At 38.7% G+C, this 20,454-nt stretch overlaps 2 protein-coding genes across 6 annotated transcripts; one reads left to right on the forward strand and one right to left on the reverse strand.

The window, feature by feature from the left end:
- The first annotated feature begins 98 nt into the window (after positions 1–98).
- On the forward strand, positions 99–20,178 carry LOC309690907 (CD276 antigen homolog). Of its 5 annotated transcripts, XR_014271829.1 has the most exons (7): positions 673–785; positions 1,236–1,333; positions 13,542–13,895; positions 14,223–14,513; positions 15,294–15,395; positions 16,312–19,972; positions 20,066–20,178. XR_014271829.1 is itself a non-coding variant. In XM_082508361.1 (6 exons), the coding sequence occupies exons 1-6, from the start codon at positions 177–179 to the stop codon at positions 16,422–16,424; spliced, it is 1,041 nt and encodes a 346-aa protein (XP_082364487.1). In that variant the 5' UTR covers positions 99–176; the 3' UTR covers positions 16,425–20,178. The 5 variants fall into 5 exon arrangements, 4 of the variants coding, with proteins under 4 accessions (XP_082364487.1, XP_082364486.1, XP_082364488.1 ...); XM_082508361.1 differs by lacking the exon at positions 673–785 and adding an exon at positions 99–259 and having other exon boundaries at positions 16,312–20,178; XM_082508360.1 differs by having other exon boundaries at positions 16,312–20,178.
- Positions 1,149–17,255, reverse strand: LOC309690910 (uncharacterized protein). Its single transcript, XM_082508366.1, has 6 exons — positions 17,246–17,255; positions 6,877–6,926; positions 5,721–5,795; positions 4,930–5,223; positions 2,273–2,395; positions 1,149–2,109 (listed from the first exon to the last, which is right to left on the reverse strand). The coding sequence occupies exons 2-5, from the start codon at positions 6,917–6,919 to the stop codon at positions 2,319–2,321; spliced, it is 489 nt and encodes a 162-aa protein (XP_082364492.1). The 5' UTR covers positions 6,920–6,926; positions 17,246–17,255; the 3' UTR covers positions 1,149–2,109; positions 2,273–2,318.
- Positions 20,179–20,454: the final 276 nt, after the last annotated feature.

A 20,454-nucleotide genomic window follows, 5' to 3' on the forward strand; every position in this document is an offset into this window, starting at 1 on the left:
GATTTCTCAGGGTTGTGGGAGGGTTGGAGCCTATCCCAGGTAACATAGGGCGAAAGGTGGGGTACACCCTGGACAGGTCACCAGTCTGTCACAGAGATAGCACATAGAGACAGTCACTTTTAATAATTTCTATTATCAATCTCAAATGCTTTGTGATATTATTAATAATTAGACGTATGGAAGTGGACAGTGACGATGGGATCACTGTTGACAAGTTGCTTCTGCTGGGAAGCCATGTCTGTTGCCACTGCAATAGAGGGTGGGTAAATAAAGCTAAGAAATTGTTGATAAGACATTGGAAACTGCTTGTACAGCATTCAGAGACTTGTGAAACCACGTTTTAAGGTGTGAGTGTCTAATAGTAGTCTTGGTAAACTTGTAGTACTCCCAGTTAAAACTTCCCATAGGAGCAGTGACAGTGGGCGCTGCTGCTGTGAGAGGGAAAAGGGGAGCAGCCTCCACTGAGGATGGCCTAAAGTTAAACTGAGGGTTGCAGAACATCATCCTCTGAACTGTTATTTTTACTAAAAACGAATTTCCCTGACACTCCTACGCCAGGGCTGCAGATTGTCACCTCGAGTGGTACATTAAATGTTTTGGGAAAATTTCCTTGTTTGCTGGGATACAACCTGGCACAATGATCTACTTTTGCCCATTTTGAGAAATGGTGTTTGTGATTGATTAGTTATGCCTGTAGAGGTCTTTAGGGGGAGCTCTTGCCACCATACTGAAGATGTTGAAAGGAAAGCTATCCCACCATTTTCTCTCATTTATCCTCTTTTCAGGTATGAAGAGAGAATTTGTACAGCTGTACTATGAACTATTATGTGGGGAACTGTGTTGCTTGTATTTTCTAAACATGCTAACTGAAGTTTGGAAATCTTTTTAAGCTTTCTTTCAGTTTTCAGTGCTAACTGGTGCACCGTACAGTTAGCTAAGCTAAACACTGGCTTGGTGGCTGGCACAGAAATGCATGTCCCCAGAATATATACCACACATACGGGATATACTTTAATCATAGGAAACACATACAGTGTATGTGTGAGATTAACCTTTGCTATATTTCTGTGTCAAACTATCCACTGATATGCTTGTGTTTGTTTTATAACAAGGATTGGTATTAAAAAAGGGACAAATGACTGTAGATGTGTTTTATAAATGTTTATTTCCAGAACATTTGAGGTTCATAATCTATGTTTATGTTTATTGATTTGTTTGTTTAATTTGTTGTCAAGTGTCTTTCAGCAAATCAAAGTTCACAGTGATGGATGTTGGACTGATACGAAGCAGATGCTCACAGTTGGTTTCAAAGGTTTCAGTCGTCAGTTTAAAGGTAAGCTAATGTATTCGATATTACTGTTATTCTGTATTTCTTTACTGGTGTCATGCAGGCTGGGGGTTGGAAAGCGGCCCCAATAGCCCTCGTAACATCTTCTTAGCTAAATGTAGCTAGAGCACAGTTCTCAGCCTGTCCAGAAAGACAACTGTAATTCACAGTACACATAATTTTTTGACTAAATGTTGAATGAGTCATTTCCCACCTGGCAATCCCACTTTAACACTGTCTGGAACTTCTTCTGAGTTTTAAAACAAACTTTCTGGAAAGCACTTTCCTGATTTTACTAGAAATATAATTTCCTTTTAACTGTCTTTCAATAGACTAAAAGAATAAATAATAAGACTAAAGTATAAAAAAAGATTGTTGGCACACAGGAGGACTCTATGAAACCCACACTAGCACCAACCAACCAACTCTGAACACCTTTCACTACCAAATGAAGTACAAAACAAGTAAGTCAAGAAAAATAAATTACAAAGAGTATTAACATTTAAAAATTGCCACAGTGGTTTGCCCTGTGATTGCCCTTCTTTTTCTCTACTTACTGCTGAAGAGACAGCCAGGAGGAGATTATAATGATGCAAAGGTAGGGTGAAACATGCAAAAGAATTAAACTAGTAAGTTTGAATTATGGATAGTAGAAGTGTCTCCATGGCACGAAGTATTTTCAGCATGAGGTAAAATCACTCCTCTGGAGTAGTCCATTACCAAAACCAGACCCTGGTACCAACAGCAGAACATGGATGGGTGGATCAGTCTATGTCAGGTGGCTGAAACAGACAGATTAATGTAGCTGTAAGTCTTGTATGAAAATTGGAAAAGCAATAAAGCACAGTAGTTGTTTCCTTTAGGCTGTTACATATGCAAAGATGTGGGAATGTCCTTCATCTATGTTTCTGTATCGAAAATGCTGTAAATAGCCTAAAACATCACCTGTTTAACATGATAGATCCTAAAGAGAAAAAACCTTTGCTGTGAATCACAGCCAGTGTAGAGCTGTTAGAAGAAACACAGCAGCAGATATCAGACATTCAGGGGAGCTCGTCACTCCAGCACCTGCAGACAGAGACACACCAACATGTAAGCTATTCTGCACTGCTGTAAAAATTAGGAACACTTTGAAAACACACATTCTTTACTGATGTGACTGGGTACCTACAGAGGGCTGAATTTAAGAACACCACAAAAACCAGCGTGAAAACAAAATTATACGACAGGCTTGATTGGGGTGACTGTAGCTCAGGCGGTAGAGCAGATCGGAAGGTTGGTGGTTCGATTCCTGGCTAGTCTGCATGCCAAATATTGGGCAAGATACTAACCCCAAATTGCTCTCCGATGCATCCATTGGAATATGAATGTTAGGAAGAAAGCACTTAAAAAGTGTGCATGGGTGAATGCACAAGTTGTATAAAGCGCTTTGAGTGCTCAGAAGAGTAGAAAAGTGCTATATTTACATTTTCCTTAAATTTAATTACAGCAACTCAAAATGGCAATTAGTAGCTTGTGTGGGCGTGGCCAACGTGCTTGCTTGACAACATCAGGGCATGCTCATAACTGGATGATGGTTTACTGTATATCCTGGGGGATTGCTTCCCAGATTTGGACCAGGGTATCACTGAGCTCCTGGTCAGTCTGAGGGGCAACCTGGCAGCGTTGAATGGACAAAAAAAAAGTTCAAATATTTTTCTATTGGTTTTAAGTCACGTGAGAGTGGGAGCCTAATATAAGATAAAACCTTGCAATTTCAACAGCACATCTCAGTCTTTCTACATGATAAATGTGTAAATTACAGAGAAAATTCTGGTAGTTCACCTCCTATACTTTCCTGTATTTATAAAACATGGAATTTTTATTAACTTAACTGAAATTTCTACAGAAGACAATGAAAAACAGGAACCTTTCTGTCATATAACTACTTGTTAAGTACTTGAATGGCTGTGAGGGGGTCTTTATCTGCAGGGAAAACTGTAAAACCTATAAAACTACAGTTAAATTTTTTTCCCTTCCTTCACATTTTCCAAAGCCATTCTGCAGGACAGTTTTGGAACCTTTGCCAGGCCAATTCATGCCTGGGGACTAGATCTTTTGACACCTGTGCCTTAGACTGATTCTTATCGCTGCACATACCTCTATACTGGTTTTAAAATGTTCGTGACCTGAGTCAGAACAGAAATAGCCACATCAGCTTTAAAAGCCTCTTTTTCCAGGAATAAACTACAGGAGGTAAAACTGTCACATGAGAGTTTAAGTCAGTATTACAGGACTGAGTAAATGAGTCTCAGTCGGTGGGACTGCTCGTAAATTGAAGATGAAATCTGTCTCAAACTGAATGTGACTTTCTGCTTCAAGCTCTGAGCTGTGGGGAGGGCGTTTGACACGTAATTTGACATTTCCTCTGCACGAGAACAGATCATTGTTGTTCTACTTCAGTCTGAGACCGGAGATGAAGTGAACAGATACAAAAAGAATACAAAATAAATATGACAAAAAGCAACACTGATAATGCAAAACTGCAGAAAATGGTTGATATCCTGAATTTGTGAGTGAATATTGGAGGACCCTTTTGTGGTTTCCAAATTTTAATAATTTAATAATTCAAACTTGTTAAAAATGCGCTTTAGATGCTTTGATTTGCGCTAGTAATTTTTCTGGACTGATTCATACCAGCGTTGTTTTGATTATGAGTTATAATTTTGGGCAAACAGCAACTACAAATGCATTTATTTTATCATGATAAGTATTCTTGCCATGACAGCTACATAGTAGAGCTCAGAAACTTTAAAGGTTACTCAGTGTTTTGAGGTCCTACTGTTTCACATCCTGATGACAGAGATGTTGAAATAACTGCTGTTTTTGTTCTTATTTGTGGCTAACAGCTTTCTGCATATGAGCTCACCATGTCTAGTTTGCAAAAACAAAAGTGGTGATTATGAAACCGCTCAGCTTCATAACAGCTGCAAACTCCCTCCTCTCTTAATAGTTTGTTTGTAATTTGTTTTCAGCACCAAATAGATTAAAATGGGCGTTACACAGGGTGTAACATCAAGGGGACAGGTTTTCTGTGTCTGTGAAGGGGGACACATTTATACGTTTGGGATGCAAAAAATATAGCCTTTTGAATTAAAATTATTCTTTTTGATACACCTCAAATACTTTTAAATGAACAGTCATTGTCATGCAAGTTGAAAGATGGCCAAGCTTTAACACTGGAAGAGAATAATGAGCTACAACAAGTGGACTCATAGTTCTGGCTTCAAAGCACCTCCGCTACTTCCACTGGAAGAAAAGTGTTTTGACATTGATGTGATAATTATTCATTCTTTCATTCATCAAATTCTTTTGCATTTAATTATTAAACAGAAAAAGTGATCAGAGTTGGAAAATACAAAATATCTGACCGCTAAAAAAATTGATATATGGTTTTTACTGTCCATTTTATTAAATTCTATAAAATAAAAACCACTACCACAAATATTATGTTGTGCAACCTCGAGTGACTGTACTGGCATGTAGATTACATGTGAAATTAGTGAGATCCCCTCTATCTCCAGTTTAACTTTTCTCAGTCCACTGGATGGCGCCAAACATACCTTTGCTGAAAGTGTCGGTGGCCCTCTTTGTCGTGTTCAAAGTCGGGTTGTGGATGAGACAGCTCACGGCCTCGTGAGGACCTGCAGGGATTAGTAGAGTGCTGCGGGAGCTGTAAAGGCGGTCGTGATAATTCTGCATCGTTGTAGTTTGGATGTTCCTCGACTCTACTGATTGATGAGAGCTGGTATAGAGGAGGACCCATTGTATCTCAGGGGCAGGAAATCCTCCTTGGGTAGTGCACACTGCAGTCATTGTTTTCATATTAACATCTAGCCTGGGATTCTGATAAGGAACTGAGGAGAGAAGGGGACAGAAGACCATTTCCATCTTTCTAAAATTTTTTGAATAAAGAAAGTGAATATTACTCTAACAGGAGTAGCGATTCTTCATGCCAGATTCTTCAGAATGGCATAACCTCATCAGTCCTTCGACTGGATGAGGTGAATATGTATAATTCCTGAATAGCTTGTGCACTTCAAGCACATCTTGACTGTTTGATTTAAAACCCACTGTGGTTGTGCACAGAGCAAAAATACACAAACTGTGTCTTTGTCCAAAATGATTTGAACCTAGCTGTCACTTGATTACCGATAAATAATCATTACAATCACTAAATGCAAATATTAGCATTGTCACTGTTGGCAGTGCCTGAAAGGAGGAAACTACACATTCTACATTAACCACAATAGCATAAAATCAATGTCATCTCCACTGACTGTAGGTGCTTATTTATATGACAATATAACTTCTCTTTCTTATTTTTGTGAAAAAGACTGAAAACCTTTCTTACCACCGATCTGTAAAGTTACTTGGCAGATCTGTGTGTGTTCCAGGTGGTATTTCTTCATCACGCTGCCGTCCAAGACTGCCGCAAAAGCCCAGAAAGTCCTTTCGTTATCTTCAAGAGTCAGGTTTTTGATTATGATGCTGATATTTCCTCTAATTATGTCCTGAGGGAAGGCTGTGACTCTGTGTTTATAGTAGTCATTTACATGCTCAGCCATCTTTCTTCCTTCATTATAGGAATACAACACAAAATCCCTGTTATCTTGCCAATAAAAACGAACATTACTCCAGTCCGTGATATTTTTATTTTGTATACTACATTCGAGGACTGCTGAGTCGGTGATAGTGGTGTTAACATACACCAGTGTTGCATTACCCACTGAAACTGGAAAAAATAAAATAAAATAGACAACTGTTAATGATTGCTACTTCCTCAAATCCTGTGACAGTCTAATACCAAGTACTCTTATCTTTAAAATGAATTTCTTCTCAGATAAGCCAAACGGTACAGTTCCATCATGTACACAAACACGCACACAGCTTTGAATGAAAATGGTCTTATAAAAAGGTGATAGCTTACCGATCGTGAGACTGAAAAAAAGTACAAATAGGATCAACATTTTTGTGAGCCTTTTGTCAAAGAGCAGCGAGTAAAACACGTGTTAGTGAGCACGGACACTAAAAATGAGGTCATGTGCAATGGAGACTAACAAGATGCCTTCTTTTGACTCGACAGTCTTCATCGGGCCTTTCCCCCCAGAATGACTAGTAATAAAGTCTTCATAATACCGAAGTAAAGCTCGGCTGCGGAGAGCAGCTAATATCTGCATTATCAGTGCCCTGTGACTACATAAAACCTACGTGCTTTGGTTGCCATTGAAGAGGAAGTGAGAGTTGGGTAACGTGTCAGAGTATTAAAGCAGAATATTAAACCAAGTGTACTCTAAGGAGACTCAATAATCTGAGCCTTTCCGACATCGAGAGCTAGAAAATAAAACAGAAGAGTGAGCTGATATTCTCTGTTCAGCTCTGCACGACAAGCTTCCACTCTCTGTCAGACAAAGACGTTCAGATGACTTCCTTAATATTGAGAACCACCTGCCATTAGATGCAGATATGAAATCAGTTTAATATGATAGAAAAGGAAGAACATGACTCACGTGTGTTTACAGATCCAACCATGATACCTGACAGTTTTTCCATTGCCCGCCTAACATAGAAACAGTGTGTGTGAAAACCAACAGGGGCCGAAAGGTAAGATTCTCAAATGGATATCTCATGGTTAGACAAAATAGAAAAACTGTTGCATCAAAAAAAATCACACAACTTCCTGTTGCTCTATTTGCTCTTTTTTTCTTCATTGATTTTGAAGTTGTTTTGTCTCTCTTACGTTTAGCTCCTTTGATCTTCACTTTGATCATTTTTTGCCTTCTTCTCAGTCTGTTCGCTTGCTCTGTGTTCAGTAATCTTCTTGTTGATCTGATACAGGCAGTTTAATTTACACTGCTTTCTGTGGTAGTATCTTTGGTTTCCATTGTTTTTGTATCTTCAATCACCGTACACACACTGCCCACTTTATTAGGTACACCTTGCTAGGTCCGGTGTGAACCTCATTTTTCATTAAGAATTTAATTCTTCATTAAACAAAATACTGGAAATATTCGTCAAAGATTTCAGTTCATATGATATTATACATGATAGCATCACACAATTGCACCAAATGTGTGCACTGCATCCATGATGTGAATCTTTTGTTCGTTAACTCGCGGTGTTATCTTGTTTGGGGCAGCCATGGAAAGGGATGGACATGATCAGCAACAATACTCAGGGTAGGCGGAGTGTTTAAAGCTCATTTGGTGCTAATGGGCTGAAGGTGTGCCAAGAAAATATTCCCCACCCCATTACTAGTCCACCACTAGCAGGAACCGCTGATAAAGGCAGAATGGGTCTGCGTTTTTATGTTGTCTACATCAAAGTCTGACTTGACCATCTGAATGTTGCAGCACAAATTGAAACTCATCAGACCAGATATTGTTTTTCCAGTCATCTGTTGTTTAGTTTTACTGAACCTGTGTGAACTGTACTCTCAGTTTCCCGTTCTTAGCTGACAGGAGTGTCACCTGGCTTTATCGCCTGCTGCTGTATCCCATCAGCATCAAGATTCTGCATTTGCATTTGGACATACTCTTCTGCATTCCCTTGGTTGTAATCGTGGTTGGTCATTTGAGTTACTGTTGCCACTCATTGAATATTTGCTCTCTTACAACCCAAGAGATGTTTGTGTTGGAAAATGATAGTAGATTGTCAGTTTCTGCCTGGCAACAACCATGACATGTTCATAAAATTAACATAAATCACCTTTTCTCCCCATTCTAATGCTCAGTTTGAACATCAGCAGGTTGTTTTGATCATGTCTATATGACGAAATGGATTTAGCTGCTGGCACTTGATTGGCTTACAACCACGCGTCAGTGTCAGCTTCACGGGATGTTTTTGGTTTGTTGTTTGTGTTTCAGTCAGATATGAACATCTTCATCCTGCACCATCATCATAACTAATCATGATAAAAATCAAAGTGAAATAGTATACTACTGTTATGGAAACTACTAATATTAATATATAGTATGTTATATAATACTATTTTAGGTCATATTAGGGCCTTGGAAGCACATTGGCAGGTTAGCAATCGCGGCAAGATCCTTGTGTTAAATTGATTGTTTCTGAGCAGCCATCAGAGTATTTAGGGGGATAGGAGCCTTTATATTTTACCCACAATGCACTTGTACTTCAGTTGTCTTTGTTTTGCAGCCAGAAACCATGGCAGCAAAGCAAAGAAAGTCAGCAGTGTTGCTTTATGATGATGCCAAAATGTAAACTTTATTTCTCAAGCCTGTATTACAAGAACGAATCACCGTCAGCACATATATTCTCCTTTTTGCAACTGTCTGCTGGCTGCAGTTGTTAGTTACCAGAAATATTGGTGAAGCACAGTAGGTTTGTGGTCCATGGATCCTTTTTTGTTTTTGTTTTCTGCCACAGATGTATTCTTGCTGACTTTCTGTCTGGGACATAAAGCAGACTCAGTTTGTTGAAGTGAAAGCAGTTCAATTTTTTCCTCTTTGTTTCCTCAGGCATAGTCATCAAAAAGGAAAACTTTGTAACTGATGATATCTCAGAAGTAATTAAGAACCAGTCAGACAGCTTGATTTAAGTAGTTTTCTAATAATGTAAGCAGAATGCAGCTAATTTCAGAATTTACTAAACAGCTGTTTTTGTCCTGCTAAGGCTTTACACACCAGAAGCGTTTCATAAAAATGTCACGTAATTCCGAATTTTACGGATCCAAACATGCTGTGTAACCTAAATACACACTGAACGTGTTTGCAGAAAATTCATCCTCAAATAACACACTATGAAAAAAAGGAGTTGACATCAAGCAATGATGAGCTAGTCCTGATTTTACTAAACCAAAAAAGGAACAAACAGAAATTCTTTGTTCCTCTCATTCTCAAGAGAAAGGAGCAGCATGCAGAACTTCATGTTGGGATCCAGGAGCTGAAGCTTTATTGCGATTGCTTTTGCGCATATTTCTGGATGTCAGTGGGGCCAGTTGAACTCTTGTTAGCAGAGAAATGAGACCATACTTGAGGAGGCAGAGAAATAATTTCAAGAGCCGATTGTGACACAACAACAATCAAATGTAACACCATGTTCAACACTTTGACTGTGTCACCACCAGACAATGATGTGATTGGTTAGATGTGTTTGCATGCAACCGAAACACTGGAAAAATTTAGCTTAACTTCAAAAAATTAACGTTGCAAATTCCTCCTACGTAATTTCGTGTTGGGTTGCATCAAGAATAGGTGAGTCATAAAATATTTTTAGTGGACGATATATTTGCACAGATTTTATGTTTCTTGTGTGTAGAGGCTTTTACTCAGAAAAACCACCAAACTCTTTTTAAACAGTAAAAAAAATAAAATAAATTGGGGAACTGATTAAAGTTTTGATTGCTGTCCCCCTGATGTGACCCACTGGTTATGTTTTACTTTGAATTGAAGAAGTATTACACAGTTTAGAGAACAGAAACACAAACAATGTCACAACACAACAGTCTATCCAAATGCAGAGCAGTGGGTCTGTTAAATGAAGCATTCTTGTAAAGCTTTTTGTTTTTAATCATTTATGAGCTTCCTTTTCAATTCATGAATGAGCATATAGAGCCACAGCTCCACCTTAGATAGACTGGGTGCTAGGCTAGGTTTTTGTACTTTTCCAGCCCTGGACTACATGATATCTGCCACTGCAAGCTACAGTAAGTAGGTCCTGATTTGTTTGCTATTGAGGGACCAAGTTGCACTACATAGTGGTGCATAATGTGAGCCAAATTTCAGTCTTCTCAGCATAAAATCCTCACGGGACAGGCTTTGTCAGACAATTTAGGCTTTGAAGATAATGAGGCGAAAGGTAGCAGTGGGTACAAAAGCGATGTAACATAACTCAAAAGGAAGTGAAGCTAAATAACAAGCAGAAGACACAAGACTAACGTTTTGTATTCTGTAATGTAGACCTAAATGCTGCAGAGTATTAATGCACTTTGGATTGGGTCCAGATTTACATCACGAAGCTGCAGACGCCCCTCTTGCGCAGTCTGCGGCTCTGCCTTTCAGACAGCGAGGGCTGCGGTTGTTTACGCAGTGTGGGTCTGATTCTTTCTTACAGAAAGAAACATATTCACACATATTCAGAAGTCTGCACGGGAGCTATCTATTCTCTTGTCAGGGTCTTCAAGGAATATTTCATCTAATTTTTTCGGCTTCAAACTCCAATCATCAGGTAGGGGGGTGGGGGTGGGGGGGGGTCATTCTGGTCCTGGGTATCCTTTAAAAATATTTTTATTGCATTTATGTTGGTCATTTGAACCACATAGTTTCATTTTTTTTCTCCATAAGAAGTGAGCTTGATTCTCTTCCTAAAACCTTAATTTTTTCTATCTATAAACCATATATAAAAAATATATAATATTCATCTAATTGGGATACTTTTATTCTTTATACTGTGTTAATCATAAGAGCATTTATTTATTTATTTTTTAATTCAGGTATTTATTGTCTGCTTTTCAGGCTACTGTCAGTGAAACAAAAAAGTCAAAATAAGACATGAGCCCAGAATTGAAGCATGTTTTGATTTATCTGCTTTAATATTTTATTTTGAGTGACCTGTGGAGCAGTATGGAGAAAATCATCTACATTATTAACACATACAGGTATCATTTACAGTATCCTTCAGTCATAACGAGAATGAGAGCCAAAAAATAAAATTAATTAATAAGTAATTAATTAATAAAAGAAAATGTTTTTCTGTTTTTTAACATTTTTTTCCCTTATGTAGTTGAAACTACATTTGCACATGCTCAAACGCTTCCTTCCTGTTTCGTCATTCTGTACATATCATCCTGCTGCTGACAAAAGGACGTTCCTTTTACTATAAATGGAAATGAGTTGTTTCTCCACGTAGTCGAATTTCCCAGAGGAACCCACCCGAGGGATTAATAAAGTTCTATCTTATCTTATCTTATCTTATCTTGTTTGGTATGTCTGAAAATTTGTTATATGCCTTCAAGACACTGCAAAAATGTATGTGAAGCAAAGTGTGCATATATGTACTTCTTTTAGCATGGTGACCTTTGTGCTTATGAAATCTGCTCTTTCTATTAATCCAGTTTATAATATCATTATTTACTAATCTCATCAGCTGTCTTGTTAGTTGTTACATTCAGCGATAAAAATGTTGCGTGAGACGTGAAAGTAGTTCGAGTGTCGTGGGAGAACTCTTTTTGTCTGATGACCACGTAAGCCAACAAAATAGTGGCTGTCGTTTGTCAGCCTAAAAGTTGAAGTGTTGCCTTGGAAGTGAGATCCTGAACCTGAAGGTTGCTCTATGCATCTAACTGTGTGTGCATGTGGAGGGTTAAAAAAACAAAAGGTGACGTGGTCTAGCAGTTAGCTCCATTGTGTGAAGTCTAAGGTATTGTGCAGTTTAGCTCACTGGAGCTGTTTTCCTACTGAGGAAAAGAATAATCTGGTTGAATTAAAGCTTAAAATAAACTGGCTGAAGGGCAGAGCAGGGGAGCTGGAAAACTGCACAGTTGGCAGCTGCGTAGGGTGAGGCTCGGCTGCTCAACCACATCGTGCTCAAACCGTTCATAGAGTGGGTATACAAGTAGGCCCACTCCGCTACCAGCTGGTTAACCAGCCTGTGATTGAAAAAGCTTCTTTGTGCCTATTACCATTAATGTAGGTCCCATTTAAAGTCTTTGGTGTTGACCTCATCAGGCCATTTTACCAGAGTCCTCACAAAGATATCGCTTTGTATTAGTTCTGGTGGATCACGTAATCTGATATCCCAAAGCAGTGAGGCTGCGCACCGTTTCTGCAAAGAGTGTTGCACAAGCACTGTTTCAGGTCATCTCCCATTCTTCATCCTGAAAGATATACTGACTGACCAGGGTACATGGTTCATGTCTTGCACACTAAAGGAGCTGTATGAATTATTGGGCATTAAATCTGTTTGGACCAGTGTCTACCACCCTCAGACTGACGGGTGGTAGACACTGAACAAGACTTAAAAGCCCATGATTCATAAGTTCATTCACGAGGATAAATGCAGTTGGGATCGCCACAAAGTGCTTGTATTATTCCTTTCTTTTAGCTCAAAGTTACTTGCCAATTGGTAAGGTCTCGTTGTGGTCACGTGGTGGCGTTGACTATAACATCATACTGTCAGACAGGGGAGGAGCCACACAAATATATCACCTCAAACTCTTAAAAGCATGAAGAGAGGCTGAAACCGCTTCTCTGGTGAGCCTGGTGACGGTGAGAGATGAGTTGGGGCTGGCGGTGCATAATTCCACGATTCCTGCCTCCCGCCATTGTGGCAACCATCTCACACAGCCCCAGAGAGCAGAGTAGCAGAGTAGCGGTGTTTTGCAGATTTGTTCTCCACCCTGCTCAGCTATACTAGTCTCATGACCAAATAATGACTCCGATATCTGCGAGTATAATGATAGTCTTATGAGCACTATTTTGATACACACCCTATTGGTTACTTGAGCATAAGTGGCAAATTGTTCAGAGGGAATTGGCTGAAATGCTAAAAATGGGAGTAAAGCAACGTGGTGTAGCCCCATAGTTCTTTTTGTGAAGAAAGATGGCTCTATATAGTTTTGTGTTGACTCCCCTAAGGTGAATCAAGTTTCACAGTTTGACACTTATTCCATGCCCTGGGTCAACAAGCTCCCTGACCAGTTAGGCACTGCTCACTTTTTCTTGATGTTGGATTTGACCAAGGGCTACTGGCAGATTACCTTGCCCTGCCTGAGTCCAAGAAAAAAACGGCTTCGTGCAGGCTCTCTGTGGGGAACCCTTGCTCTACACGCCGAACTTATCTCCTATTTTGAACTCTTTACACAGGCTCCTGATGTATTTTAAGACTAATTTTAAAATACTTGTACTTACATACCGAGCAGTAAACGGAGCAGCTCCAGTCCACCAGTCCCATTTGGACGTAACTTTTATTGCATTATAACTTGCATTTTTTTTCCATTTTACCAGCTGATTAGTTAGGCTTAAACAAGTCTTCAGGTTATGACGTCTGAATTGAGTGAATCTAAATGGACTTCTTTTAGTCTCAATTTACTGTATAAAGTACAATAAAGTACTACGTTCCACAGGTCAGAAAGTATTTTACGAGATTCAGAGCTCTACTGTCTGGAATGTTGATTTTTTTTTTTTTAGCTGGATGTTTCTCTGTTTCCCTGCAGGTCTGCTGTTCTGGTTCTTGGTGCCAGTTTCATCAGAAACAAATGGAACCAGAGGGGCACCGCTGGTCCTTCAGTGCCATCACAACCTCAGCGAAAAGTTCATTCCTGAGCAAACCTCCATATACTGGCAAAGTAATTCCAGCGTTCTTCATGTTTTTTCAAAAGGACAAGAGGAATTTCAACACCAAAGTGAGTCATTTAAAAACAGGACTGCAATTTTCCGCGATCAACTGGCCTCTGGCAACTTCTCCCTTGTCATCAATCCGCTGATGCTGAAAGACGATCAGCTCAGCATCGAAGTTGCTTACATACCAGAAAGCAGGACGCTCTGCCAAACCACTGTTCATGTAGCAGGTATAGTTCACCTTAATTAACATGGATGCAAATATCAGTATTTGTTAAATATGTGAAATGCAAACTGTATGTCCAATGGGATTGAAAAGATGAAACCCTTCAGGCAGTGTTCAGGCACATATCTTAAGAATAATAAAACAGGTGGCTCGTGATGATCATTTCGAGTGCTGCATGTATTTATTCACTGAGTTGAGTGATGATTGAGGGATAAAACTAGTGACTAGTTTATGTTTTTGTTAATTTGTACAATAATGATCTCTGATTTCTTAAAATTTGTATGAAAATTCTAACATTTATACATGTGAAAAATCTCTGACTCATTTCCAGCTCGTTTTGAGATGCCAAATATCGTGGTCAACACCATAGATATGATGGCTATGTGTGCAACAAAGGGGGGCTTTCCTGAACCAGAGCTATCATGGATCTCCGTGGACCACGAGGGACATGAACGTACACTTGAACCACCTGATGTCCAGACCCTTGAGATCTACAAGGAAGATGACGGCACCTACAGAGTTACCAGTACTGCCAACATCAGAGGATCACAGAAAGTTACATGCAGCGTTTACAACCCGACTTCAAAGGAGACATTGAGTGTAATTAAAGACGTAATTACAGGTACTCCAAGGATCATTTTTGCTTTTCAGCCTGAAGTTGACTTTTCAAATAAATTCAGAATCCATATCCATAGGTTTGAAATAGATATGTAAACCACTGTGTTTATTAATCAACCAACAATGACAAAAACATAGAATAACTTGAGGTTCAACTCCTGAGGCAGAACTCTAAGTCTTAAGTCACAGTTCATCTTAAACACAGACAAAAATTTTTTTATATATATATATGTAATTTTGCTGTAAATTTAAAAACGCACTGTGAAATTTGAAACTGCCGGAATTACATACATCTCATCCCAGAATAACATCAATTGTAGGTCTGTTTCCCTGTAATTTCATGTCATCGAGCCAAAAGCCTTGACAAGCCTAGAAAATAACCTAATTCTCCATTGCAGACTTAGTAGTAGCAAATCTTTTATAGATACAATTTGAGTGAATGAATTCATAATTATATTAACACTAATCTCTTCAAACCAGAGAAGTTCTTAAAGTAACTTTTTGAAAAAAGTGTGGCCCCCAACAATCCTGATTTGAATTACAGTAGCTTACAACGTTACCATTTTCATGCAAGAGAATTCAAGATGCACATCAATTCCCATCAGTTCGTGGAAGCTTTCTGTGTTTCATTCATACAGATTCCCATGAGCAGTTAACCTAAAGTTCAGTTTACAGTGCTGTTTAGATTTAGATGATTTTTGCACTAAGGATTACTTTTGTGTTGAAGTTGTAGGTAAAGTAACACAACTGACTGTTGTAACTGTGTCTTGTTCCTGATTTACAGATGAAGGCTGGAGTCTGCCTTTGGGAGCTGTTCTTGGAGTACCGGTAATACTTGCAGTAATACTCGGAGCAGGAGCCACCATTGGCTGCCGAAAAAGGAAAAGTCTGTAAACTTTTGAATTTTGCTCCTTTTCCTTTGTAATTATTAATTATGTAATTAAATGTTTAAAAATTGGTTACATCAAATACTGTGCGGAGGATCAGTAACAGCAGTACTGAGTAAAATGTATGACTATATACATCATTAGAAAATGACAAAGTGACTCTGACCCCTTAGCAAACTCTGGTTGCTGGGTAAAAATGTGTTATTACTTGATTGGCTGGTGAGTGGTTGCTTGCATTTGCTATGAAAAAGAGAGTGCTACACCATAAGGTTGCTGCACTTGCCTGTAGTTTGCAAGAAAGACGTCCACTTATCTGCAAATACTACCCAAATACTCTTCGAGTTTTAATGAAAGTGTGTAACGTTTGACACAAACTGGAAACTGACAGTTTCCATTTAAAGTAAAAAAAAACACATTTGCAATGCTTGCAGACAAGTTGGTGTTTTTCATGCAATCACAAGGATTTTTTTTGTGTGGCACCGTATATTTCTTTGCAACCGATTTGACACTAGTGACTGGCAGCAACAACTGGACAACTGAGTACATACTTATTTTGCTTTTTTCTTCCTTTAATTTGCAACCTCTTTGAGAGAATGCACCAGGTTTAAACCGCTGTGGAAAATTAGTATCAATCTCTTAATTTTAGCTCACCTTCTGAAGCAGTTACCAATGAAAGCTACAACACAAAGTTTGTGAGAGAGAAACATTTCAGGGTGTAAAATAACCTCAAACTATAACTTCATGAAGACCACTTTTCCTCCATTGGAACTCAGAACACGAAATTAAGCACAGGCACAGATGTCTCTGCTCTGTGTCAACCCTTTACGCTGTTGAGATCCATTGGAAAAAGATCCACACATATGCCGTACACAGCTGCTCTGTTGAAAGTTAATACATGAATCATTTTTCTTGCAGGGAGAGACTGTTCAGGACAAAGCCTACAACAACTGAGCGCCAATGAACCTGCACCATTGGAAGACAGCACTCCTGATCCTGCAGCTGTTGTAGTTGATGATGTAGCTAAATAAAGGGAAAACACTAAATAGAAGACATAGCAGGAACTCATGTTTCTGAAATAAAGACCTCATCTATGGAGGACCACAGAGCCACACACACCGAAAAATAGTGTTTTTATTTTAAATTCAATTATTAAATAATAAATAACTTTATTAACGTTTGAATAAGTAAAATAATAAATAAATGAATCTGTAAATGAATTTACAAATGCATAACTTATTGTACAATTCATTATTTAAGCAAAAAAAGTCCTTACTTGATGCACGTGGCTCTTGTGGTGCTCCATATGTTAGCATGTTACCTTCAACAGGTGGTTATAGGCTGAGTCTACAGGCGCACACTCGGAGGATCAACTCTACATTTCACTGCAGGGCCCCTTCATTTTTCACAATCGGTGTCGGGCAGAATGTAAATACATAGGCTGAAATCTAAATTTTACATTTGATGTTTACATCTAAATTATTTAGCTGTAACAAAACAGGAATAAAATGTAGGACACGGAAACTAAAGTTCAAAATTTGAAGAAATAGATCACACGCAGTTTACTGATGGATCGAGATATTAGTTACCCAGATAGCATCAGACCCCAAGGTGGATCTGCCCTGAATACAGTGTATTAAATAAAAACTGTTTTTGTAGCAGTTTATGAACATTACGTTGTTTTAATGAGTATTTAGTAAAATTTAAATGTCTCAATTAAATGTTACAAACCTTTTTTCTTTAAAGAGAGGGTTTTGTTATTTCTACCGTTAGTGGATACATATCCTTAGATTTGCTTTAATGTCTCCCAGTTTAATCATTTCTAATATGAGCCAATCCCACTTTTACTCACAGATGATGGATCTCTTACAGCCACAACAGAGACGTTTCAGAGCAATTTCACGTATAACTCAAAGAATGCAGGGCAGCTTTCCAAGTCTTTAAAGAATGTAAAGCTTTATCAGTAAAGGCAAATGTCTTGTTTTTTTATAGATTTTAAATATTTCAGTATAGTTTTGGGAGGATGTACACAGATGATGATTCAAAATATTGTGACGTTATAAACCGATCTGGGTAGGATGAGCTGGAAAATTAGGAGAGGAAATAAAATATTCAGTTAGTTGAACTGGTTGAAATTCAGTTTCTACTGTTAGAGTATTTCCTGCAAGAAACGTAATAACAAGCGATCAAAGCTGTCATCATGATATCAAGGGCCAGATTAGGCCGAGATGTCAGTGTTACGATGCATTTGCAAAATTGCACCCATGCAAGTGGAAAATTATTTTGTTGATCTATTAACGGTGCACTGATTTCCATGCAAAGATGCAGTCAGTACATCTTAATGATTACCTGACTTGAGTGGATTAGCGGCTCAGAAATAAGCACACAGTGAGAGACTGTGAGGGAGCGAGTGACAGCTCTGCAACATCACAGATCACTTTTGCGCGGTTTCTTTTTTTCGCAGATTGGTTGTATGCAAGTCTCTTTCAAAGAGGCTGCTATTAGTGGGACTCAGAAAGATCAAGTGCATTAGATTGACAGTCTTACCCCATATACGCAACATTCACCAGAGAGCAGGTGAAGGAGAGAGATGGCATCAAAGTTAAAGAGAGGCGGAAATCACACCTCAAACGTGCACGGCCATGTGTGTGCGTGATGGATGCGCTAATTAAACACATAGCAATACACTTCTGGTTCTGTGCAAGCAGACTCCAATCCAGACACAGTTTATAGTAGAGCCTATGATACCTTTTGGTGGATCAGGTTGTCGGTCAACCCACGGAGACTGATTTGAGTATGTCAGCAACAATATGTCAGCAATCAGGCTTAATGTGCAGTGTAATCAGATTGCAATCAGAGTACCTGTAGCTGCTTTAAAAACATAATTTAAAAATATATTTAGTTGAGTTTTAAAAGCTTAAAGTCATTTTAGTCTCATCTTCACTCACACTATATATTCACATTAAGAAACAGAAGCAGCATTAAGCCACAGCTGCACAAACCACCCAAAAGAAGAAAAAAACACAGCTTAATGTTAAATAAAAGAGATCAAACATCCAGCTATGAGTGAATAAACACTGATGAGGAGTCCGGTACCACCTGTAGCAAAGCCTCCACCACCATCAGCACAATCAGGTTTAGAGTACACTGCAGACGGGCCTTGATCGATACTGGGATGCTCAGTTTTGGTTTCATTATTCTAAAAATGCAACGCTTTGAATCTTTAGATATCATTAAATTCTGGTACCGGTGTGTGTTTTTCTGTAGTTTTGGGGCCTGATTCGATTATTTTAGCATTCTAGTGTTAAACGTTTTTGAATTTTTTCTGCAAGAGTTATTAATTGAGGCAAAAATGGGAGCAAAATCCACAAATTACTGCTTACAGGTGTGGTTAGTTCGGTCGTTGGTTTTCTAAACACAGATGCAGTCAATTCAATATGACATACTCAGTCTGCCAAAGGCAATGCAATTTCAAGCACAGTCAAAAAATAAGAGATGGTAATTTAAGATAATTTTCTAGCAGGACAGGTGCAGCATTGTAATTGTAAACAGAAAATGAAGTAAATTAATATGGAACGTGTACGTTAAATATAGGCCTACAGTGGCAGTCTAGCAGAGAATCATTATAATGGAGACAAACTTCAGTAACTGACAGAGTCCAATGTAGGACTGTAAGAAGTAACAATTGGACATCATGTTTTGATGATGGGAAATGTGTGATTGAAAAAAAATGGGTTTGCTGATTTCGTGGGGGAATGTTTGGCGTGTGGTGGATCCGAAATTTGATTCCTTTCAGGGTTGTACATTTTTATTCCTTATATTTTTTGATTGACTTAATTGTTGTTTTGAATGTGTTGCTGTATGGAATATGCAGTAGGAATGAAAAGGGAGTGGTGAGAATTGTGCCTGGGTTGACTGTGTTTAGATCCATTGGTACTGTCTTTGGTTGGGACTACAGTACACAGGAATGTAGTCATTCATCTCCCCTCACTATTTCCCCTGTTTAAGGTAACTGCCATGCACAAAACTCTACAAACTTTTTTACTCCATCATCATTGTTCATTGTAAGGGAAGAGGTGAATGGTGGACTGTTTCAGCTGTGTAAGCTAGCTTTTAATACTGTCCCACCATGTTGAATGATGTTTTTTCTGCCACTGTCTGTATATTTAAGTTAACTACTGAAAGACATACAGAACTAAAGTATTATTTAATTACTGTGGAAAGGCAGTGTCAGCTAAAATATGTGAGTTAATTAGATGTATTTATCTTATGTCACAGTTCATGTTGTGCACTGCCTGAAGTCTTCTCATCAGCTAATGCAGAAAATAACAGTAACTTTGTTTGGAAACTGTGGTTCTGAGACAGAGTTTATCATTGCAGAGAGAATACGGGTTTGGTTGTGTCTATTGTAGCTGACACTCTATACAGAAGTCGAGAGCTGCATGTAAGTATCTTCATTCATCTCCAGTTTGAGGGCACAACATATGCACGTATGCGTTTTTGTGATCTATATCTCACACACTGTCAGAGCTGTGAACTCCATTACATGGACTGAGCAATTCTTGCAACTGAAGCCACGGTATGTTGAAGACATTTTGTTGATTCATTTTGAGTTTTGTTGATTTTTAGTAAATACTGACATTACTTTTTTGTGTTTTTTTGTTTCACAAAGTTTGCAATGTGTTAGTACATCTAGCCCATACTGTCACTTATTCTAGCTCTGATTTAAACCTCTCTCTGAGTAAGCAGAGGGCTGCAGTGCCTTGTGGTGACTATTGTTGTGATTTGGCAATGAATAAATAAATTGATATTGAAATCAGTGTTAATGACACATCGCTCTCTCTCTCTCCCTCAGCGACTGTAGTGCGTTTGTGCAGCTTCCTGTATGAACACTCATGATACAATTGCACAAACTTGCCTGGAAGTTCAGGTGTTTAGTGGTGGTTCTTGGAAAGGGCAAATTCTGCTTCTGTGTTTTTTTTTTTCTTCTAAAAGCTGAGCAGGTAAATCACTTCAGCTTCAACCATCATCTGCACACACAGTGGGCACAGTGTCAGACAC

The sequence above is a fragment of the Aulonocara stuartgranti genome, assembly GCF_965226115.1.
Source record: "Aulonocara stuartgranti genome assembly, chromosome: 16".
NCBI lineage: Eukaryota > Metazoa > Chordata > Actinopteri > Cichliformes > Cichlidae > Aulonocara > Aulonocara stuartgranti.